At 36.5% G+C, this 25,600-nt stretch overlaps 1 protein-coding gene across 1 annotated transcript in view; it reads right to left on the bottom strand.

The window, feature by feature from the left end:
- Positions 1–20,172, bottom strand: part of scg3 (secretogranin III) — a 59,659-nt gene extending 39,487 nt beyond the window's left edge. Inside the window, exons 1-8 of the mRNA XM_028822606.2 lie at positions 19,474–20,172; positions 18,458–18,510; positions 17,689–17,728; positions 17,273–17,476; positions 10,019–10,161; positions 9,571–9,732; positions 8,078–8,264; positions 7,403–7,519 (exon numbers count right to left, since the gene is read on the bottom strand). Of these exons, the coding sequence (XP_028678439.1) occupies positions 7,403–7,519; positions 8,078–8,264; positions 9,571–9,732; positions 10,019–10,161; positions 17,273–17,476; positions 17,689–17,728; positions 18,458–18,510; positions 19,474–19,555 (988 nt within the window). The 5' untranslated portion in view covers positions 19,556–20,172. The remainder of the gene's footprint in view (positions 1–7,402; positions 7,520–8,077; positions 8,265–9,570; positions 9,733–10,018; positions 10,162–17,272; positions 17,477–17,688; positions 17,729–18,457; positions 18,511–19,473) is intronic.
- Positions 20,173–25,600: the final 5,428 nt, after the last annotated feature.

The following is a 25,600-nucleotide window of genomic DNA, read 5'->3' as shown; positions in this document are numbered from 1 at the left end:
CCCAGCCAACACAGGGCACAAGGCAGGAACCAATCCTGGGCAGGGTGCCAACCCACCGCAGGAAACATAACCAATTTGGATGTTAAAACAATTTTTAATACTTTGAAAAAGAAAAAAAACATGGGTTATCAACAACAAAGATAGCTAAGGAAACCAAGAGCAGTTGATAACAGAACATTTATCAGAACTGTCAAAAATCACTTTATAGTAACTATAAATGTAGTGAGATGTCAAGCAAAATGACACCTTTTATTGGCTAACTAAAAAGATTACAATATGCAAGCTTTCGAGGCAACTCAGGCCCTTTCTTCAGGCAAGCTTGACTTCTCAATACATTCATAATGGCTAACACCCTAGTACTAATAACTATAACTAAAACTGTCAACAATATCTAGAGTTTAGGGGTGAAGAAGTCACAATTGACTGTTTGCAGGAGATTTCAACAGCAGGACCATTCTCATTCTCATACTGATGCGCTGTGCAAGAAAGGACAGAGCCGGTTATACTACCTTAGAAGGCTGGCGTCCTTCAACATCTGCAATAAGATGCTGCAGATGTTCTATCAGACAGTTGTGGCGAGCACCCTCTTCTACGCGGTGGTGTGCTGGGGAGGAAGCATAAAGAAGAAGGACGCCTCACGTCTGGACAAACTGGTGAGGAAGGCAAGCTCTATTGTTGGCATGGAGCTGGACAGTTTAACATCTGTGGCAGAGCGACGGGCGCTGAGCAGACTCCTGTCAATTATGGAGAATCCACTGCATTCACTAAATAGTATCATCTCCAGACAGAGGAGCAGCTTCAGCGACAGACTGCTGTCACTGTCCTGCTCCACTGACAGATTGAGGAGAGCGTTTCTCCCCCAAACTATGCGACTCTTTAATTCCATCCGGGGGGGTAAACGTTAACATTTAACATTATACATAGTTATTGTCTGTTTTTCACCTGCATTATTATCATTCTTTAATTTAATATTATTTATTGTATCATTATGCTGCTGCTGAAGAATGTGCATTTCCCATTGGGATTAATAAAGTATCTATCTATCTATCTATCTATCTATCTATCTATCTATCTATCTATCTATCTATCTATCTATCTATCTATCTATCTATCTATCTATCTATCTATCTATCTATCTATCTATCAGCACCAAATATGTAAACGCTCATGAAAATTATAATGATGAGCCACTAGAAGAAAAAACAAAGTGCTATACACAGATGGAACAAAGATAAACATCTACCAAAAAGAGATGAAAGTGTGGAGAAAGGAACAAAGTGAGGGTGATCTGCAGCATGCCCTGCATGCCACCCCTGGATTTTGCTTAACTCCATTTACTGATGCTGGAATTTATGATTGTAGCCATAGAAAGACTGCAAAACCACTTTACAGGAGCACGACAACTGACTTAATGGCCGATGTTTAATCATGCATACTGCAGGCATCAGCAAGAAGTTTATTAGGCAAAAGCATGTAGTACTGTACTAGGGTGTTGTACTGTGTTAGCTATTATGGATGTGGTGAGAAGTTAAGCAAAATGACCCCTTTTATTGGCTAACTAGAAAGATTACAATATGCCAGCTTTCGAGGCATCTCAGGCCCCTTCTTCAGGCATGATGGAATCAAAGTGGAAAAGTCTTAGTTTGAGTAAGTCAATTTCCTAATTTAAACTGTACATATAACTTATAAAAAGTATACTGATGACAGACTATCCCTAAATATTAAAATCTTTTCATCAATGACTTGCTAAAGCATCTCCTAAGAAACAAAAGAATTGTTGGGTGACGTGAACAGGCTACAACCTTGATGTAGTTTTATATGTAGTGGATATTCAACTCAATGGTGAGTTTTATTTTACTTTAATTTCCCATCAGTTTCCCCACTTAATCAAATAGAAAGATACCATACGCTAACGTTTAATTTAATAGTAATAGTGGCAAGGTTACATACCCAACTACACACTGAAAGTAAGGGGATTTACAAATGACAGTCAACCTGGCTTCAAGTTTAAGTGTACTGTCATGAGATTCCTACTTGTATTTAAGTTAAGCTGCACAATTAAAATAAAACACAATGAATGCAACCACTGTTGGAACCCATGGAAATAGAAAAGTCACCATAACTTATGATGCTGGAATGCTATCTATGCTGAGGGCCAATAAACCATTCCTATATGTTGTGTTTCATTCATGGAAAGATTACAAGTAACATTTTTATTTCTTCAAGGAATAAAAGGAAACGCATTACTGTATCCATCCATTTTCCAACCCGCTGAATCCGAACACAGGGTCACGGGGGTCTGCCGGAGCCAATCCCAGCCAACACAGGACACAAGGCAGGAAACAATCCCGGGCAGGGTGCCAACCCACCACAGGACACACACAAACACCAAGCACACACTAGGGCCAATTTAGAATCGCCAATCCACCTAACCTGCATGTCTTTGGACTGTGGGAGGAAACCGGAGCGCCCGGAGGAAACCCACGCAGACACGGGGAGAACATGCAAACTCCACGCAGGGAGGACCTGGGAATCGAACCCAGGTCCCCAGAACTCCCAACTGCGAGGCAGCAGCGCTACCCACTGCGCCACCGTGCCGCCCGCATTACTGTATTGAAAAGCCAATTTTTTGAAAAATCTGACGTGGTTCACACATGACTTTACTACCCATATTTACCACTTCTGCAGAGTTTATGGTGTGAATTTACCAAAATATATGCAAGATGCAATATGACTAATGTTTATGTATTGTGATACAAAAAGCAATTCATGTGTCTTTGCACTTAGAGTTTAACTGACTAAGGGCGGAGTGGTGGCTCTGAGGCTAGGGAGCTGCACTGGCAATCGGAAGGTTGCCGGTTCGAATCCCGTAAATGCCAATATGGACTCTGCTCTGTTGGGCCCTTAAGCAAGGCCCTTAACCTGCAATTGCTAAGCACTTTGAGTAGTGAGAAAAGCGCTATATAAATGCAAAAAATTAAAAAAAAATTATTATTATTATTTATTACATTGTAAATGATTGAACTTTAATAGGTCAGAGCACTAGTTCGGATTGAGCTCAAAAATCACTAAAGTCTTAAATGCCTATATAGAACTTTGTGAAGTTTTGAGCATTGGTTTAATATTGGCTGTTGAGCTATTGTTGGTATTGGCTTTCAAAAATTTATTTATTTATTTATAAAGCACTTTAAAAACAACCTCAAGGCTGACCAAAGTGCTGTACAAAGAAAAACAACACATAAACACATAAGAGCTGAAGACATTCTTAATAGAAAGTATAAAAAGTATACAAATAGGCAACATATTATACAGGGTTAAAAGCCAGAGAGTAAAAACGTGTTTTTAAATAGGATTTAAAGGCAGCTAGCGAAGGAGCCGGCCTAACATGCAATGGCAAATCGTTCCAGAGTTTTGGGGCTGCAACTGAAAAAGCTCGCTCACCTCGGAGTTTGCATCGTGCCCTGGGAACGCGTAAAAGCATCTGGTCTGCTGACCTGAGGGAGCGAGATGGTACGTAAGGGTGCAGCAGTTCCGACAAATAAAGAGGGGCACACCCATTAAGATATTTAAAAACAAATACAAGGATCTTAAAATGGATTCGAAAATGAATTGGAAGCCAGTGGAGGGAAGCCGAAATCGGGGTAACATGCTCATGCTTTCTTGTGCCAGTTAAAAATCGAGCAGCAGCGTTTTGCACCAGCTGTAGGCGAGCCATGGAGGCCTGGCTAATTCCAAAAAGAAGCGCATTACAGTAATCTAGACGAGATGTTATAAAAGCATGTATCACTGTTTCAAGGTTGCGCTTAGACAACACAGGCTTGATTTTTGACAGCCGCCTCAACTGGAAAAAGCAAGATTTTACCACTGCATTCACATGGCTATCAAGTTTAAAAGTGGAGTCCATTTTTACACCTAAATTTGTGATCATGGATTTCTCAAATTGAGCCACAGTGGAAAGGTCGATGCAAGGGGTCCCGCTGGTGCTGTTGGGCCTAAATAGCATGACTTCTGTTTTGTTGTCATTAAAATTTAGAAAATTTAGTGCCATCCAACTCCTTATGTCAGTAAGGCAATCAAGCAGGGGCTGGATAGAACATGGACCTTGGCGCTTCAGTGGGAAATACACCTGACCGTCATCTGCATAAAGATGAAAGGAAATACCGTGTTTCCGAAAAATAGCGCTGAGTGGCAGCAGGTACAAGGAGAACAGAAGACGTCCCAGGATAGAGCCCTGTGGTACCCCCCAGGGGAGGGCAACAGAGGTGGAAGTAAAATCATCAATACTGACACAAAAACTGTTGAAAATGTTGAAATTTAAAAGGTTGAAGCTGAATAGCTGAAATTTATCTAAAAACCTAATCAACTCTTAAGAATATAAAGTTGTCCAATAATATCATAAGACTTGTTCTATTTATTTTTGAGTGTACACTTGGTCCCATGTCTTTTCAAAAATGCTCAAACTATCAATTCAATGGGGCGGCACGGTGGCGCAGTGGTAGCGCTGCCGCCTCGCAGTAAGGAGACCTGGGTTCGCTTACCGGGTCCTCCCTGCGTGGAGTTTGCATGTTCTCCCTGTGTCTGCGTGGGTTTCCTCTGGGTGCTCCGGTTTTTTCCATGAATGTAAAAAATGCAGCAAGGTTGATACCTGGCATGCTGCCTGGTCCTGTAGCAGAGCATATTTGCATTTTATCATTGTGGAGGCTTGTGTTGGTAAAAAATAATGTGATGTACACCTAGTCAGGGCTGGTTCCTGTCTTGCATCCAAATATACCAGTTTAGGCTTGAGTCCCCTTCAATACTGAAATGGATTAAAATGATCTGAAAAAGTTATGCTATGTTAATGTTAAAATATTACAATACTGTGGCCAAAAATAAAAAAGAAATACGTCAATCCGGCATTAATCTTTAACAGGAAGATGATATTTTTCTCACACAGGATCTTGCATCCCTGCTTTATTTAGCCACTGGTATCACTACCGTCTGCCCTTGAGCATCTACAGAAGGTCAAGTTCAGAGTAATTTACCATCAATAAATGCCCTGGAAAGACAAATGGAACAGATTGTAATGTAATCCCAGGATTTATGAGTCGCTAATGAGGCTCAGTTGCTGTGCCGAGGCCCTTCCTTTCTCTGCTTCTACTTACAGACCTTTGCTGGCTAGTTAGAAACTAGGTCTGACCAGAAACAAAATAAGAAAATCATGACTTGAGTTTAGATAAATCATCATTTATCACAAGATAAAGGACAATTCATAAATGCCTGACTGGTAAAATACATAATGTTATCAGGAGATATGGAAGCCATGCGACTCAGGGGTTAGACTAGAAGCTAGTAGCTGAATCCTGGGAAAATGTCATAATGTAAATGTAAAGCTCTCTGGGAACGTACTTGGCAAGAATGGTGCTCTGCTTCTTATAGAAAGGAAAGAATTTGATCACAGCAATGCAATACAGTGTAATACAATTTTTTCTGTACTTTCAGGATTTACTGAAGTATTACGGTTTCCTGGCTAAGGCTTCACATCTTCATTTACAGTTGTTACTGTACTTTGTGATTCATCTTGTTCCGTTATACGGGATACCTTACCTAAGGGAGCCACTAAAAAGCCTGGGATTAACTTTCTATATAAAGCCATTTATTAGTTCCTAATGGTGGAAATTTTACGTGATCTGGCATTAGGCGGAACTGGGTCATTTCAACAGGACTTCTTTCTCGAGCATATGCTAAATTCAATTGGCATGTTTAATTTTTATCTTTCGATGGATTGTTAGGGTTGTTTTTGAATATGTGACTAGAAAACAGCAAGAGGTTCATGTTTGCAGTATTGAAAATTGATGTGTTGAAATAGGAAAATGTTAGAGCAAATACAATAAATATATAAATTAATTAATCAATTAAATGAACTGGCAGTTTAAAACATTTGTGATGAGCATGGGAGGGAGGTGCACAGAGGGAAGAATACACTTACCAAAAGACCAAAAGAGGACAGCTAGTACAAAAGAACAAAACATAAAAATGTTTCTAGCACAGCACAATGCCAGTCAAATCAGTCTTTTTTATATAGTGCCTTTCATTGTGAATACAATCACAAGGCATCAATACATTATTTACTTATCTGAATTTGCATACATTGAATGGCAGGTCACTGGGAGATAAGATCACACAGCCACATTTACTCACATTTGGCCAGTTTAGGGTTGCCTACCAATCTAACATCATGCCCTTAACTAGTGGGAGGAAACCAACGTTCCAATAATATAATATAATTATCTCATCTTGTTTTTAAATCCTCTAAGTTTAGAATTCAGGCTGAGGGCTGTTCTTGCATCACTGGGCACAAGGTGGGAAATAGCCCTGCACAGGATACCATTTCATGGCAAGGCACCACATTCATTTTAACACTGCCACTAACACTCAAACCCACACGTCCAATTCAGTGTTGCCAATTAACCTAACCTGCACATGTCTAGTTAGGTGGGAACAAAACTGGCACAACTGTGGCATTTTGGACAGTGGGGCGTACTACTGTAAAAGGGAACCTGTTACACTTCCTCTGTGAGTTTTATGTTATTTTTTTACACTTCCCATGTAGATGAATTTTGTGAAATTGCTTTGTCACATTAGACTCATGCCGCGCAACATGCCTTTAGATCTTTAGAAGTTACCCTAGAACACCTAAAAGACATCTTGGGCATTTTTTGGGCAGTGGGTCGATTGAATTTGGTTAGTTTGCTTGTTTTTGGTAGATTACCAGGAGCGGGGAATTTAGTCACTCTGTAGATAATCCATTGTACTGTGGAAACATTGTTTAGAATTTTCTTAGTACAGTAACCACTTTTTTTACACCTCACAAACACCTTCACCATTCTTTCTTCTGATGGTCTCTCAAAGCTTTGTTGATCTTGGTATTATATAGTACTACTCACAGGCACAGTTCTGACCAAACCCAAGGCCCTTCAAGATACTTTTTAAAGGACTGCTATTCATTTATACCTGCTTTTTTGTACATAATGCAAATTGTAACCAATAAATATTAAAGACACTCCAAGACAGATCAACCAACCGACTGACTGACTGACAGCTAGAAACATTACTGATCCCGAAGGAAAGTGTAACAGTTATAGCAGAAATCGTATGACACATATCATTGTACAATACAATTGAATCATCATTATCATTATTGTGACAAAGCGAGACAGAAATGACCTCATATAGCATTCTCTGTGGTGTGCATAGACACACAATGAGGACTAATTTAACAATGAAATCTTTTGTCAACAACTCATCTAAATAATTAAGCACAATTCTTCACTTTATTTAGAATGGTTCAAGAGCCATCTTGTAGTTCATTCTTTGACATAAATGAATAAATAAATTCATAGATGTGGAACTGTAATCTCACCCAAATAGGAAACTCCTTCCTCTGGTGTTATAGTTCCATACTTGACCATCATCTTGACAAAGTCTATTAGTGTTTTCATGATGGTAATCAATGTTTCCTTTTCTTTAGCGTCTTTATCTGTGGAATGAAAGCCATATGTAATCATCATGGTTTCACATATGTAAAAGACATGCATTAATGGATATTTCCAGCCAGCCATGTTAAAAAGTAAAGGTATTAGTTCATTCTAACACAGGAAAGCCATGCAGACAACTCAAGAAATTCTGTGCAAGTAGGTAAAACAAGGGGTATAATCCAATCACTTCTTGAGTCTCTGTATTAGGATGGTGTAAACTGGGTGTCACAATTGAGTCTAATAAGGAGTTTTCAAATGTAGACATAAGAAATTAACAAATTCAATTCTGGAGTACAAAGTTAAATTTAGGGAGCAAAAATACCAAATTAAAACTGATGAAAAGTTCTGTGCATTTTATTCAATAGGTAGGATCAAAATAACAAATGACAAATACAGCAAATACAGCATGTGACATCTCTTCTGAATAGAAGGGACTGCCCTGACACACTATTGAACAACTCTCTTTAAAACTGTTACACATTTTTATGTGTGACAATAACTTGCAGGTGCCTGCAATGCTTCTCTTTGCGAAGCTGATTGTGTTTGATAAGAATGCTAACCTGAATTCAAGCTTTTCAGTAAGTTATAGAAATTTGGGAAGTACTGAAGGTCTTCAAGTTCATCTTCTGTAGACAACTGATTTCTGCGCTCCATCTCATTGGCAGGAGCCCAGCTGCTGTCAACAGTGTCATCAACATCATCGGGCACGTGATCCTCTTCATTCCTGATCTTCGGTTTGTCTGTAAGCTTTTAAGAAAAAGAAAAATGAATCAAATTGCATGCAGGGTTGCCCTGGAAATTAAAAAAATAATCAAAGCTGGAAATAATCAAAATGTAGTTTAATTTTGATTGCTAGTACATATTATAAACAAACTAGTCTTGTCAGGTACTGTGTAAGTTGGGAATTGGAATTCATTAGTTGGTTTACTAGTAGAATTAAATAGGCTAGAGTGTGCTCTCAGTAACAGTAAGAACAGTGCAGGAAATACCATTCCCTATCAGGGAATCAGATAAAACTGAAAACAAAACAATAAAAAAGAATATAATATCAGAATAAGTATAGCTATTATTGAAAAAAAAAGCACATTCATCATTTTTCAGTGGTGTGATTTCTGTCTTTTCTTGTCTAGTCATTTGTAGGTAGTTGCATTCTTTATGGTCTAATTTCAATATGCATTCATTTTTAGGCTGAAAGATCTAGCATCCTGGGTTGATATTCCATACCAGGTCATTGTCTGTGTGGAGCTTGTTGTATATTCTCCTAATGTCTTTATAGGTTTTTCTACAGGTACTCTGGTTTTCCTCCTAAAAACATGCATGTCAGTTTAATTGGTGACTCCCAAATTGAACCCATGTGAGTGAGAATGGGTCGAGCAATAGACTGGTGTCCTCACCAGACGTGATTCTTTCCTTGTATACAGAGCAACTGGGATAAATGTTGGCTAACTTATGACCCTAAATTTGATTAATAAGGTTTGAAAATAATATGTACATTTATTTTTGATTTTGTTTTGCGTAATTTTCTTTATGGCCTCACCTTTATGTAGAATACTTTTTTCTGTTTAATTGTTTTTAGTTCTGACATTGAGGTACTGTAGCTTTGTTTTTGCAATAAAATAACCATTATTTTAATACATTACATTTTGTACAGGGCAAACTAAAACAGAGAAACCAATATTAAATTTCCCAAGTATATATCCTAAGAGCACCATTAGACTATGCATATGTAACAAAGGCAATGGAACTGCCACAGCTCACAGTATGTTTCAGTACTGCGGCCATCTCTGTTATTTGCATAATTGTCTTTAGCTGGATTTAACGACTGTATAATCTTTAGTAATTTCTGCTTTCCTATTCTAATTTCAGTATTGGTCCACTTCAGATGGAGATTAATTTTCTCACAGGGAAAATGTGTAAATGCCACACAGGCAGCAAGCAGGCATGGAATATGGACCCACTACAGTGGATCTGTAAGACAGACATTTTAACCGCTGTGCCACCCATTGGACCATTAAGTGAAAACATACAGTGAATGTTGATAAAACATACACACCATTGTGTCCTGTTTCAGTGAGGTGTAGTCATCAGTCCTCGCAGCAGGGTAGTCCAGGTTGCTGTTGTCAATTTCAATGTTGTTTTGTGCTTCTTTGGCTATTAACTGTTGTAGAGTTTCAGCTACTTCATCCTCCAATGTGTACGCTTGGCTTTCAGTGATCTATGAATAAAAATATTTTTAGTATTATATATTTAGTTGAGTGCACAGGATGAATGTGGATTGTAAATGAAATCTTCAACTTTATTTATGACTCCTATTTCAGTGCATTTGACTTACAATGAATAATCGTCATTAATGAATGTCTTTCAGTCTTCCCAGTAATATACGGTATGATTTGCCATGGTAACATAAATGTTCAAGTTGCATCACATGTTGAGTTTTTGATAAACAAAATAAAATCACCATTTACTTTAATATACTAATGAAAAAATGAATCATATCATACCAGTCCAAGATTTAGCAATTTAGAAACAATTCTGTCAAACACTCCTCTGTCGTTTTCTTCATAGATCCTTGTTGCTATCTTTTGAACAATGTCTTCTGCTGTCAGAGGTGTTCCATCTAGCTGGTGAAGACCATCTGGGTCATCTACAAATATACATTGAAACACCCAACATTAGAAGAGCTATGCTTTTCTAATCTTTGTTCACAGTGTTACACTTCTCAGACCACACTGTTAAGGAGAACCGTTTAAATCCTTGCTTGATGAATGATTCACCATTAGATCTTGGCCAAGCCAGTTAATCTTCTCCTATTTTGTTCTTAAGATATACACATACAGTCATACAGTCTCAGATTTGCAAAATCCAATTTAGAGTAATGGGGGCAGCATGGGTTCAAAGTGTGAAGCAATCCTGGACAGGGCACCATTCTATCACAGGACCTTTATATAATATAATATAATATAATATAATATAATATAATATAATATAATATAATATAATATAATATAATATAATACTTCATATGTTATGTGTGATACAGTGGTTAACTGACTTTCCACTCAAGGGTTAGAATTCCGTCCAACTGGATTTTTTCCTGACAAATTGGAGTTTCCGCTTTATACATATATGTCAGTATAACTATTATTGACTTGGTATAAGTGAGGGTGGGTTGAATCAAGCTAACCTTATTTGTGCCCTAAGTACTGTTTGTTTTTTGTTTGCTGAGCTTATTAAAAGGGGTACCTCAGCTGGTGGTCCAACACTCCTTTTTCATTGTTGTTGGTCTGTTTTTCTGTCACTATTTTTCTTTTTTTAACTATTTCCTTTATATTCTTTATCTTAGAGCCTACTAAACTAATGTACACACAAACACTGGCCAAAGTAAAGTCACCAATCGGCTCAAAATGTATGTCTTTGGAATGTGGGAGGAAAATCCACAGAGACATAATGAGTGCAATTAAACCCTTCAATCTATGAGGCTACCTTGATGTCTTGTGTGAGTTCAGATTCTCTTGTATGAATGATTCCCACATTCTGTAGGTAGGGCGGCACGGTGGCGCAGTGGGTAGCGCTGCTGCCTCGCAGTTGGGGGACCTGGGTTTGCTTCCCGGATCCTCCCTGCATGGAGTTTGCATGTTCTCCCGGTGTCTGCGTGGGTTTCCTCCCACAGTCCAAACACATGCAGGTTAGGTGGATTGGTGATTCTAAATTGGCCCTAGTGTGTGCTTGGTGTGTGGGTGTGTTTGTGTGTGTCCTGTGGTGGGTTGGCACCCTGCCCGGGATTGGTTCCTGCCTTGTGTCCTGTGTTGGCTGGGATTGGCTCCAGCAGACCCCCGTGACCCTGTGTTCGGATTCAGCGGGTTGGAAAATGGATGGATGGATACTGTAGGTACATTACTGTTATTAAAAAGTTGTTTTTTAACACTTCTATTGGAAAAGAAAGGCACCATAAGCTGTGTGCTCACAGCATCTAAGGCAGCCTTCAGTAAAGAAGTAGACATTTTATTAAATTACTTTCCATCTGCTGGAGTATCTTTGTTTTTGCCCCTCTTTCTACGATTACAGTGTAGTTTTTAATGTATAGAGAATTATAACATTCTCAAAGCAATCTTATTCATACACCTGGTGCCTATCCCAGTAGCATCAGGCACAAGGCTAGGGCCAGCCTTGGACTGAGCACCAGTACATTTTAGGGTCCTCTCACACACACACGCACACCATACTCATGCAGGATCAATTTGAAATTGTTAAGAGAATTATTTAAAATAAAATGATAAAGTTACACTTGCATGTATTTATATAAGTTGTAACTTACCTAACATTCTCATTTGTCAGTACTCCTAAATGGCACTGGGAAAATTTGTAACTAACTGAAATTTAACTTTATTTCCTACAAAAATACTAAATTTGAAAAGACCTTACATTTTTTTAAGTTGTAGGCCGGTGTGTTTTTGTTTGCAATTCAATTAGACTGTCATATACGGTAATCACATTTATAATGTTATCGTGCATTTTTTTTTTTTGCTGATGGTAGAGGCAAATTAGCTTCAGCTCACTTCACTGACAGCAAAACCGATGTTTGAGGCTAATGTGGAATCTGTGGTGATCTGAGCAAACATACCAGATTGCTAAAGTGACAGGGTGTCACTTTTAAGTGACTTACTGACATGAAAGACCAGTCCATTTTTGCTTACTCGTCTTTGTCAACATCAGATCACTGAGCAAACATCTGAGTTTTGAATTGGGTGACTGGTAGAATCAGAATTTTAGAATTTAAGAAAGTGATTAAAGGCAAAATATCTCTTTACCAAACTATGCTTTGACTTTGTGTGATAAGAAGACACAACTTTTAATGAAATGTCTTCAAAAGAAGTGAATTAATAAAGTGACTGATAAAAAACAACTATTTCTTCAGGTACTGTATATGTTTAATGACATGGTACAAGTGAATCAGAAAAGGTGGTGAGACACCTTAGTGCGATTGGGTTTTACCTTTTGACACAGTACTGTGCGGACAACAGTTCTTCTCTTAATGTCAACAGAAGCAAATATTTGGTCAAAAATTTCAGGAATTAGGGAGGCACTCTCAAACTTCCATCTACATTAGAGGGGAAGCAGCGGAGATCGTTAGCAGCTTTAAATTCCTTGGAGTCGCCAGCATTGATGACCAATATATATATATATATATATATATATATATATATATATATATATATATATATATATATATATATATGTATATATGTGTGCTGTTATAGTAAAACATGTTCTAAATTAATACAAAATAATATATTATGGACATCTCTTTCTTGACTGAGACTATGCAAAACGTACCCAGGTCACAAATTGTGAGCAATATCGTCAGGCACCTGCTTTACTTGGTCACATGTTTTAGGACTGTCCCCTGCTCAGAACTTATTGGAATAAAATCTTTACCTGTGTATTAGACAGCTTTGAGATCACAGTAACCTCTAATTAATTTATAGCAGTGTTTGGGGTTACACCCGCTGGGACATAATTCCTTAATGAAAAATCTATTGTGGCATCTTACACTACCCAGCAGGCATTTTGTCTTGCTCAAATGGATGAATTGTAACCCATCTTATATAACACATTGGGAAAATGAGGTCCCGTTATTAGGAAGAGTCGTAAGTCTCTTTATAAGCTGGTAGGTGTTTCTTAATATTGTAATCAGTTAATTAAGAGTGTCTAATTGTTGCTAATCATTTGGACACTTTAATATAGTTGAGTGATTACAACAAAATGGGATTTCTTTCTTTTTTTGCTCTCTGGATGGGTGTGGGGGTATGTGAATTGTTTTAAGGAAGATGTAGTATTAAATACCTTATTGACATGTAGCATACTTAGTGAAATTCAATTTTAATTCAATTAGGGAAGACCGTAGAACTGAAGAAAAGGTACCAACCCATCACAGGGCACATTCACATATGCATTCACAGAGGGTCCAGTTTAATTCACTGGCTAACTTAACCTGCATAATATTTGGCATTTGGGACTCCTGTGCATATGGGAAGTACATGCAAACTCCACAACAACTGGGTGCAGCATTCAAGTTCAGAATACTGGATGCATGAAACAGCAGTAGTAACTACTTTCACCTATCCTTATATTCAATAAAATATACATTAAGGAATACAAAGAACCATCTATTTTCTCTCTGATCTGCTAGGTGGTATAGTCATATTAATCATTGATGAAGTTCAGAGATAGATTTAGGGCTCTCATCCTAATGTTTAATCTCTTTATATTTTATTTAGCCAAAGTGTTCAAAATTGCTGCACCTGTATTAACTGATTAAATATTGCTCATCACACAGATATAATAAACTGAAACATACATGTAAAATGTGTATTCTTCCCAGCAGCTGCTTATTTTTCCAAGTGCTATTGCCTGTAGCAGCTTGATAACAGAAGACAAAGACATATAGAGGCAAACATTGGGGGCAGCTGAAGTAAACCATTAGCATTAAAGTGCACACAGCAGAACACTTAAGAGAGCAGGTGACAAAAGAATGACAATGTTGCATCACTTAGCAGAATTTAACTTTTTTAACATCTGTTAATGTCTTGATTTAAATAGCTTATAGGAGATAGCATCATTTGAATCCCACATCTAGTTGCCATGTGTTTGGAGTTTGGACATTCTGCTGTGTCTGTGTGGGTTTTCTTCTTTATGCTTTGGTTTTCCTCCCACATTCTTCCCACATGTTAGATTAATAAATAACTCTAAAGTCATATTACTTCATTGTTCTAATTTCAACCATTACATTACATTTACTTCAATTTCTGGACACATTTGTTCCATTTGCCTCGCCGTTAGGAGACCTGGGTTCGCTTCCCGGGTCCTCCCTCCATGGAGTTTGCATGTTCTCCCCGTGTCTGTGTGGGTTTCCTCCGGGTGCTCTGCTTTCCTCCCACAGTCCAAAGACATGCAAGTTAGGTGCATTGGCGATCCTAAATTGTCCCTAGTGTGTGCTGTGTGTGTGTGACCTGCGGTTGGCTGGCGCCCTGCCCGAGGTTTGTTTCCTGCCTTGTGCCCTGTGTTGGCTGGGATTGGCTCCAGCAGACCCCCGTGACCCTGTAGTTAGGATATAGCGGGTTGGATAATGGATAGATGGATTTGTTCCATTATAGGTCAAAAGGATTCTAACATTTCACCTGACAGAATCAATCACATGGGAGGAAGAAAACCTGGATGGGAATTTAAAACAGCCAATGCACCTAACATACCTGTCTTTGTGACAAAAGAAAAAGCCAAGATACTGAAAAAAGCAGGCATTGATAGTCCAGAATTTTGAACCATGTCCTATAGTGAGGAACCAGTGGTACTCAGTGCACCAACAAGTCACCCATTTGTTAAAATGATTTTGAAATAACTGACTTTAACCATTAATCCTAAAAGTAGGTACCTGCTTCAACATTTTCACCGCTTCTGTGGAATATTAATGTGTTGGCAATGCATTGCAATGAAAATGTTTGTGATGAGTTCAGGTTAAGTTAGCTCTCTCTCTCTTTATACATATAGTATATATACATACATTTATAAAAAATGTCTATAGTTCATTATGGCTAGTGTACTCTTCTGTGCTGTGGTCAGTTGTGTGAGTAATATGTGCTCAGAGGATACCAGATGTTTCAATAAACTGATCAGAAAAACAAACAGCATTAAATGACTGACTCTGGACACACTGGAGGCAGTGACAGAAGAGAGGATGATGGCATAATTAGTGGCCATTATGACTAATACTGCCCACTTTCTTCACGACTTGTTATCCTGAAGCACCTTTAGTCACTGGTTCATTTCACCTCGGTGTGCTTGAAGATGCTGCAGGAGCACTTTTTTGCTCTGAGGTATCAGGATATATAATGCTTCTTTCCACATTGTCTATTTATAATAGAAGCATTATCATAGCAACATTATTTATTTTATTATTATTATGTTGTATGTATAGTTCTGAGTCTTGTAGTAATTTGCACTTTTTTGCACTATACTTTATGTTCTATATTGCTGCCATTTTCCTTAAGAGATCAGTAACATATCTATCTATCTATCTATCTATCTATCTATCTATCTATCTATCTATCTATCTATCTATCTATCTATCTATCTATCTATCTATCTATCTATCTATCTATCTATCTATCTATCTATCTATCTATCTATCTATCTATCTATCTATCTATCTATCTATCTATCTATCATTTTAAGCACTGCATTTCTAAAAAAAGCAAACACTTCGTAATATTAAGTCCAGGTAACAAAGAGATTATTGTGGCAAATGACAGGGAAAAACTTTCACTATAGGAGCTATATAACAAAAGAGCAACCTCACAGGGTGTCTTCATAAGAGAATTTTCTAAGATCTTTTCAGATTAATTTGAGCCAGGAAACAAGGAAGGCTCCATATGTTGCTAGTAAGCCCAACATGGGATTGTTGGCTTCCTACTGACATCAAGGCCAAAATAGACACCTGTCCTCATAAGTAAAAAGATGGCTCATCCGGAAAACTGTTTTTGTGAAAATCTCTATTCTTGTAAGCAGCTCCAGGAATAACCTGGATTTAATCTCAGACCTATACTCTTAAAGTATCAGTTTATGTCTGCAGTTGGAAAGAGAGCTGGGGCAAAGATTCAAATGGCTGTGAGGAAATATGTGTGAGAAAAGGAGAGGCAAGAGCTGTAAGCCTGATATCAATTATGGGAAAGTAGGAGATGCATCTCAGTGGACTGAGAGAGAAAAAAACATTATGCAATAAACTTTTGCTGACTGTACAGTTTAGTCTGATTTGAATGACTTTTTTTGCACTCTGCTCTCTTTTTGTTCATGATTGTTAATTTGAAGCACCCACTTATATTGTAAAGAAGTATTGGCCATTTTATCTTAGGGTATAGTGACGCTGCTGTACTTCTCTAATTGTTCATAAGGGCTGGGGGGTATTAAAAAAAAATGAAAGGCATTTATATTAACACCACCCAAGAAGACACTCTTGTAAATGTTCATCAGAAGGATTTCCTGTTAATTTAAAAACAGGAAAGTTCTCAATTTAATCAAATACCAATGCACACACATACACATGGCACATGGTCCTAAGTGAGAATGGATTGGACTATGTGGTTTCTGAATTTGAGCTAGTACGGTGTTGTCTTGCAGGTACAGCACTTTAAGGCTATTGAGAACTCAGAGATGCTGGGACGCTAAAGGATCTTTGACCCACTTTCTTGGTAGCAACGGAATATCTTTCTCTAAATCCTGGAACTGATTCTGGGAGTTGACTAGTTGTAATCCTCAGAAGTAGTTACTGCGTCCTCAATTCAGAAATCATATGTAATGTACATACGGGAGCAGAGGCAGTGGTGAAGACTCACTGGAGACATGAAGTCAGAAGGGATTGCTTTTCTGTGGTATTTCGAGATGGTCAAGTTGATAGGCTACCCCATGTTATACAGTCAGTTAAATGCATGTGCAGGAGGTTTCAAAGTGACTGCAGACTTTACTTTCACATACATTTTCACTGTTTTTATATGTAGTGTTTACAGGAGTCATTTTCACTTTAATATACAAAACATGATTGCAAAAAAGAATTTAAAGTCATTGGCCTGATGAATCAAACACAAGGATGTGGCATTTCTGCAGAAACATACCTAATCTTTAGCTAAGAAATAAAAGGATTGTTTTTTTAATGAATGAAATATACTTTAAAGACTTTAATATAATTTTAAATGATTGGCATATACCTTGAAGTCTGTAATCCATTCCATTTTTTGTGGAGTCATAGTCCTCTGATAGCCTGCGGGCCTTAGTGGAATCTAAATCTTCTGATGCATATGGTACAGGTACTGAAGAAATGTTTGAAGGTTCATTTGTAGTCTCTTTCTTCACCTTTTCAACTAAAGATCTTAGCAAGTTGAAATCATCACTATCTGAATCATTTCTTGATTCTGTAGATTCCATTTGTAATGTCCAGCACAAAAAAAAGAAGAGAAATGAAAACATGATAAGTAATTTGCTGTTGGGAATTGTATATGTCATTAGCAGTTATTCCTCCACAGATAAACAGAATTGCATAATATATTTCATTGAATAAACTATGGAAATAGTTAACATTATGTATTCAATGGGCTGTAATGAAAATGTAATTTGAGTTTCTTACCTTTAGGAATGGATTTGGTGACACTATCCGCTTCTGCGATCTGCAATGTCAAACCAATAAAAGCCAAAAGTTAATACATTCAAAATAATTTTAGTGGGAGTAACATATAAATTTATTCATTATAAATAGACTGAATTAATATCCAATGGATTGGTGAGATGGTGTGATGACAGTGTGGTATGTATCCAAATCTGATTCCTTTACATGCGTTATACAGCCATATCTTTGTTTTCACTTACAGCTACATATAAAATATTTATGTGAAACTTAACTGATGCACCTCATGACTTAATATCATGAGGTTTTGTAAAACATATCATTTTTCATATGTAAAACAGCACTTATTAATTGACACATTTACATAAATTTATTACCTGACAATTTTAACCAAAGTGTCTTAAAAATTATATAGTGCAGTTATTTCCATATTTCTGACAGGCTAGATGACTTATCTGAGACTGCTTAGAGTCATTGGTAGAAATAAAACTAGCACTCATAACACTCATAAATTATGGTCCACATTGCTGCACACCGTTAGACATTGCACACTTTTAAAACATCATTAACAAAAGAATGAAAATGTTTATGAACATCTAGTGTATACAGTTGTGCTAAACATGACATTTTGAAGCAATAAGAAGTAATATAAATGAAGGAAAAAAATGTTTTAGATCAAAACTGAAATTGAAAATATGTATTGTTATGAATAAAATACACTAAAACAAAATGATCTTTGTGTTATTAGAAAGAGAGATATTGCATATTATACCTGTTCTTGTAAAGGCCTTTCTTCACTCAGTTCTCTGTTATAAATAGATTTATCTGAGAATTTAAAATAAAATTGTTATGCAACATACAAATGCCCACAAAAGCTCTGGTCTACTGTACTTTCAATTTAATAAATTTAATAGATAAATGCATACTTCAGAAAGGACAGGCGCGGTGTCAGCAATGCAAGATGCTGCAAACCATTCCACAGCTCTTGAACACTGCCTAAATCATATTACTATGGTCTAAAACAAATAATTAGTAAAAATATTATTAATTATCCAATAAAATAAATGTTTAATATATTCAAAAATTTAAAAATGAACTTTTAGCCATTATGACATTCATTTTTTCCATTTTCTGCTTTGCTGAAGGTATTGTAGTTTTGAGCCGGATAAGGCCAGTAATGTATTTTTAAAAACAACAGAAATCTATTACTGTAATTATTAATACAATTATTAGAACATTTCCTACATTCTGTGTCTGAGCCAAGTCTACCTAATTGGATAGTAAGTTCTACAAATGTACAATAATGAAATCAGTCAATAAAATTAACTACTCGCTTAACTACTTAACCATGCAAATATATAGTGTACGTGTACAGGGATAGATAGATAGATAGATAGATAGATAGATAGATAGATAGATAGATAGATAGATAGATAGATAGATAGTATGCATATTATAGGCTTCAAGAAACCATTTCTGTAATACCAAGAGTATAATCGGATTAAAGCAATAAAAGGATTAACTAGCAATGAAAATAGTCCATTCGACCTTCCAAAAATAAAAGTAAAGCTCTTGTGTTACATTTAAATATTTACACAAAATTAATATTTTTAATATATTTATATTTTAATTATATAAATAAGTGATTTAACAGAAATAGAATAAAAAGTATGTTTATTAACTGATTAATGGTTTTCTTTCTTTCTTTCTTTCTTTCTTTCTTTCTTTCTTTCTTTCTTTCTTTCTTTCTTTCCATATACATTTTTTTCTCCCCAGTTTGCTACTTACCGTCTGAACCTTCAGGTGTGGGGAAAGCACTGACTTGGCAAAGAAGCAATACACAAATTTGGACAAAGGCGAACAATTCCATCCTTTCAAACGCTATCCACAGAAGAACTGAAAAACAATCTGTCAAAAAATCTTGATATTAGCTTTTTAGTTGGTCAATATTTTCTGTCAGAAGGTTTATCAGGAATTACTGAAATCAAGTTAAGGGAAGACAATTTGCTGGACAGCTCCAATTAACTTTGCAATTCCATCGCCTTCCTTCTCAATGTAGCGACCCTGGCTTTCGGTGCTCGATGCACAACAGTTCGATTTTGCGGCAGACGGGATGCACAATGTTCTGTATGGAGCTGTCCAACCGCACTGGTCCTGAAATCCGGTCCTGAAATCCGGTTATCTGTTGATGAAAAAGGAAAGATCCGATCACCAGGTAAAGAGACGCGCTAGCAGCTCTGCCTAATCTATTATTTGCCAGCGGCTTTATGACATGGAAAAGAACTCGCGTTGCTGAGTCTCTGCAGCGGCCCAATGGAAGAGGTGGACTCTGGAGAAAATCCGCCCATGTGCGTCAGCTTTCCGAAACCTGCGTCAATCAAACACCGAAAAAAATAAAGAAAAACAGTACTGGGCTTCCTTTTGATTGATAAACACGTTGATAGACACACTTCACGGATTTCAGCTGCTGTTTAAATTGGTTAGAAAATGACAGAATATGTGTCTCCCCCTAAAGAACCACCTCCCTCTTTATACACACGTACAACAGCCCTCGTTCCTCCCCTCTCTGTTAGCCATCCTTACGTTTTCCAAAACAGTTTTAAACACCATTCTGAAATTAATTTCAGACGAGGCCAGGCAGCGTGTCACAGCAGATGTGACTTATGTTCAGGCAGACAGATAAGCAGAGGGATAGTTAAATGGATACAAAGATAGATTACTGTGTAGGTCATTTAAATGGGCACGCATTAAACAGTGTGGAGCATTTATTCTAACTTTGTTTAATTATTTGTTAAGTTTTGTTAAATACGACACCTGTAACATCACCCAGAATGAAAGGCTCACTGTAACTTGAAGATATTTGTTCCTAGGGCTTCCTTTTTATATCAGAAATACATAAAATACTTTAGCTCCTTGAACGTCCAAAGAAGTGAACTGTGATGGTGCGAGATTGCTATTTCACGTTATGTATCGCATACCACTTTCAAGCTACAAAGTGCGGATACTCTATTTTTGCTTTCATCCATCCATTTTCCAACCCGCTGAATCCGAACACAGGGTCACGGGGGTCTGCTGGAGCCAATCCCAGGGCACAAGGCAGGAAACAATCCTGGGCAGGGTGCCAACCCACCGCAGGACACACACAAACACACCCACACACCAAGCACGCACTAGGGCCAATTTAGAATCGCCAATCCACATAACCTGCATGTCTTTGGACTGTGCCCGGAGGAAACCCACGCAGACACGGGGAGAACATGCAAACTCCACGCAGGGAGGACCCGGGAATCAAACCCAGGTCCCCAGATCTCCCAACTGTGAGGCAGCAGCGCTACCCACTGCGCCACCGTGCCGCCCCTATTTTTGCTTTACATTTGTATATTTACTTTTGTTTGTAATAATTTTACAAAGGCATTGTCACTGCCTTTTGACACTGCAAGAACAATAAAATGACATACAATATTATACATATGGTCATTTCACATGTCCAAAAGAAAAACCTCCTTTTTCTATTGTGTTCTAAAAAAGATATCCAAGAACAAATTCTAGCAATTGTGGAGATCCTTAACTGACACTGTCTGTGAAAGGTGTTACATACACTAAAGATAACCAAAACAAATGAAAGAATTGTTGTGATAGTGGCTACTATGAAAGAAACTCCATCAAACGATCCATTTTCAAACCTGCTTATCTTGAACAGGATTGTGGGGGAGCTGGAGTCTATCCCAGGAAGCATTGGGTGCATAGGAACAATCCCTGGATGGGTGCCAGTCCATTATAGGATGAAATTCACCATAAGATAAATGTTCCAGTTTGCTTGCATTACTATTTAACACTTTACATATTATGTTCATTTTAAAGTGCTTTATTCAGACTCAATAGATTATGGCACTTAAACCTGTGTGTGATATTGACAGTAACAGATATGTGTTTCTTAAAGTTGGTTAGAACTTACAATAGTCTGTTCTTGTTACATTTCATTAGCTGTAATTAGAATAATTAGTTGTTGTTAGTGTGACAGCACAGTGAAGCAGAGTTTGTTACCTTAAATTAAGGTAGAGTGTGCCCATATGGGGTTGCTGTCTAGGACAGATACCCACTCTCTGTCATCATACACTAGAAAAAGCTGGCTCTGATAATAGAAAGATGAGTGAATGAATGTTTTCCGGTAGTGCTTCCAAAGAAAAGCCCCATATAAAGCAGCAATTAAATCATTTTTTGTTACAAGAGGAAAAGCTTTAGCTAATTTCTTAGTGATGTAAAAAGGCGTACTTTCATTTTTGGGGGGTTTAATGAACATACATTAAAAAAATTGTTTTGATTATTTCTTGTGACTTTTATATATTTTTGGGAACTGAATTCAAAAGTGAAACCCGTTTTTTTTGTTCTTTATTTCGCCTTATACAATTTCTTGCATTAGGAATTTGTTAGTTTTCATATTCCCCTTGGGGTCAGAGCACAGGGTCAGTCATTGTACAGCACCCCTGGAGCAATTGTAGGTTAAGGGTCTTGATCAAGGGCCCAGTAGAATAGGATCTCTTTTAGCAGTGACGGGGATTGGAACCAGCAACCTTCTGGAAACCAGCGGAGATCCTTAGGCTCAGAGCCACCACTCCGCCTGTAAAAAACACATTTTTTTAGTTGTCATTTTTAGTTTTATATTGGTTATGCATTATAATATAACATAAGTATAAAAAATTTGATATTAATATAAAATGTTCTATTTTAAAAATAATTATTTTGAATTTGACATGTTCTAATATTAAAATCTATGTTTAAAGCACATCAGTTAATTTACTTGATAATACAGTCGGACTATACCTGGAATGAACACAGTGATAAGCATTCAAAATGGGCAAACAAAATGTCCATGTTTTCTCTGTAAATGAGACAGAGGAGCCAAGATTTTACATAGATGTCAGAAGAAATTGCAAGCTACGAAAAAGCTACAGCTTAGTGCTAAAAACATCAGACCTAGCTTGATGGATCAAGATAAAGTGCTGCGATCACCGCTTCATATTAAATAATATGACTTAATAAAGCAGTTTATTAAAGTGTTATCAAAAGATAAAACTAATTTCTGATGCAAGAATTGATGGTGTAATAAATGATCTGGAACAATTGGCTTGGGTATCATCCAAAGAAATAATTTCTAAAGCTTTAGGTAACAATACATTTACATTGATTTACTTAGCTTATTCTTTTATCCAAAGCAACTTACAAAACAATTGAGTAACATTAGACTAGGGCATATTTGTTCAGAAAGTGTAATAGGATGGGAAACAAAAGTTGCTTGCCACAACTGAAAGATGTCATAACTCATATACAGTATTTACAATAAAGACCTAAATTGTAAAGAAATTGTGAAAAAATTACTAGTAACGTTTTAAGGGATTAGGTTGCAATATGAGTCTCAAAGTTCACTTTTTGGATTTATTTTGGGAATGTTCCTCTAAAAATGGTGAGTGATGAGTAAGATGCAAGATTCCATCAGGATATCAAAGACATGAAAAGAAGGTACCAGGGACAATAGAATGTCAGTATGATGCTGGACTGTTGCTGGATGATTCACTGGGATACACCAGAATGATGGGCTACCAGCCAAAGCTGTGGATCAAAAAACAAAAAGTGACAAAAACAAGAGAAGTTATATGTAAGTCAATGAACATGTATTGTTGTTTTCTTTACACGTGTTTAAAAATATTAGATTGACTAAATATTTACATGTTAATTTAGAAAGCTGTTGTATACATGAATAAATTATGTAATTTGTTATTTTAATTACATTTCTTTTTAGTTTTATGCTTAAATGTGAGGTGATGGAAACATTCTAATTATATTTTTTACTGTGTTCATGAATACAAGACAAAATAGCTATTCACAATGAAACCCATTTTTATGACTTTAACTTTACAGACCTCTGATAATCAGATATTTTAACTGAAATTATGCTGAAACAGAAATCTTAACTATTGTCCATTTTAAATTAGATTCCTTTTGTGTAAAATATATACAGTATATCAAAATTTCTGAGGGTATGCAGTGATTACGAAGTAGCAGACGAAAGATAAAGAGATCAAATAAATCAAACAAGGGCGCACAATAGATGCCTTATAAGGGGTCCTCGTTATTCACTGCATCAGCAAGCTGCTTTACCCTGCCATTGCACATCTTCAAAAGGGCGCAGTCACACTCAGATCTCGCCACGGTTCATCTCCTATCTGAGATCAAATGATTAGCTTGGGCTGGGGGGGGGGGGGGGGGGGGTTTAGTCATCGCCCCTCGAACATCACATTTCCACAGTCAAGGGGCAATTTTTAATACAACAAGTTGCAAAAAGAAACCTTGGCAGAATAACAGTGTTCCTCTAATTAAGGGTTGTCACCTGCAGGTAGCCTTCTGAGTCTTCGGTATTAATATTTAATAACTAGTAATATGTCACTGTGCCTGTTTTATTGTTTGGTTTCCTAAATGAAAAGGACCTGTTACATTATAGATAGATAGATAGATAGATAGATAGATAGATAGATAGATAGATAGATAGATAGATAGATATGAAATGAAAGTCACTATATAATAGACTGACACAAAGATAGATAGATAGATAGATAGATAGATAGATAGATAGATAGATAGATAGATAGATAGATATGAAATGAAAGTCACTATATAATAGACTGACACAAAGATAGATAGATAGATAGATAGATAGATAGATAGATAGATAGATAGATAGATAGATAGATATGAAAGTCACTATATAATAGACTGACACAAAGATAGATAGATAGATAGATAGATAGATAGATAGATAGATAGATAGATAGATAGATAGATAGATAGATAGATATGAAATGAAAGGCACTATATAATAGACTGACACAAAGATAGATAGATAGATAGATAGATAGATAGATAGATAGATAGATAGATATGAAATGAAAGGCACTATATAATAGACTGACACAAAGATAGATAGATAGATAGATATGAAATGAAAGGCACTATATAATAGACTGACACAAAGAGAGATAGATAGATAGATAGATAGATATGAAAGGCACTATATAATAGACTGACACAAAGATAGATAGATAGATAGATAGATATGAAATGAAAGGCACTATATAATAGACTGACACATAGATAGATAGATAGATAGATAGATAGATAGATAGATAGATAGATAGATAGATAGATAGATAGATAGATAGATAGATAGATATGAAATGAATGGCACTATATAATAGACTGACACAAAGATAGATAGATAGATAGATAGATAGATAGATAGATAGATAGATAGATAGATAGATAGATAGATAGATGTGAAAAGCACTATATATTAGATAGATAGATAGATAGATAGATAGATAGATAGATAGATAGATAGATAGATAGATAGATAGATATGAAATGAATGGCACTATATAATAGACTGACACAAAGATAGATAGATAGATAGATATGAAATGAAAGGCACTATATAATAGACTGACACAAAGATAGATAGATAGATAGATATGAAATGAATGGCACTATATAATAGACTGACACAAAGATAGATAGATAGATAGATAGATAGATAGATAGATAGATAGATAGATAGATAGATGTGAAAAGCACTATATATTAGATAGATAGATAGATAGATAGATAGATAGATAGATAGATAGATAGATAGATAGATATGAAATGAATGGCACTATATAATAGACTGACACAAAGATAGATAGATATGAAATGAAAGGCACTATATAATAGACTGACACAAAGATAGATAGATAGATAGATAGATAGATAGATAGATAGATAGATAGATAGATAGATATGAAATGAATGGCACTATATAATAGACTGACACAAAGATAGATAGATAGACATGAAATGAAAGGCACTATATAATAGACTGACG

The sequence above is a fragment of the Erpetoichthys calabaricus genome, chromosome 17 (assembly GCF_900747795.2).
Source record: "Erpetoichthys calabaricus chromosome 17, fErpCal1.3, whole genome shotgun sequence".
Lineage (NCBI taxonomy): Eukaryota > Metazoa > Chordata > Cladistia > Polypteriformes > Polypteridae > Erpetoichthys > Erpetoichthys calabaricus.
The sequence above is the reverse complement of the archived record's forward strand: the minus strand, read 5'-3'. Positions and strand labels throughout refer to the sequence as shown.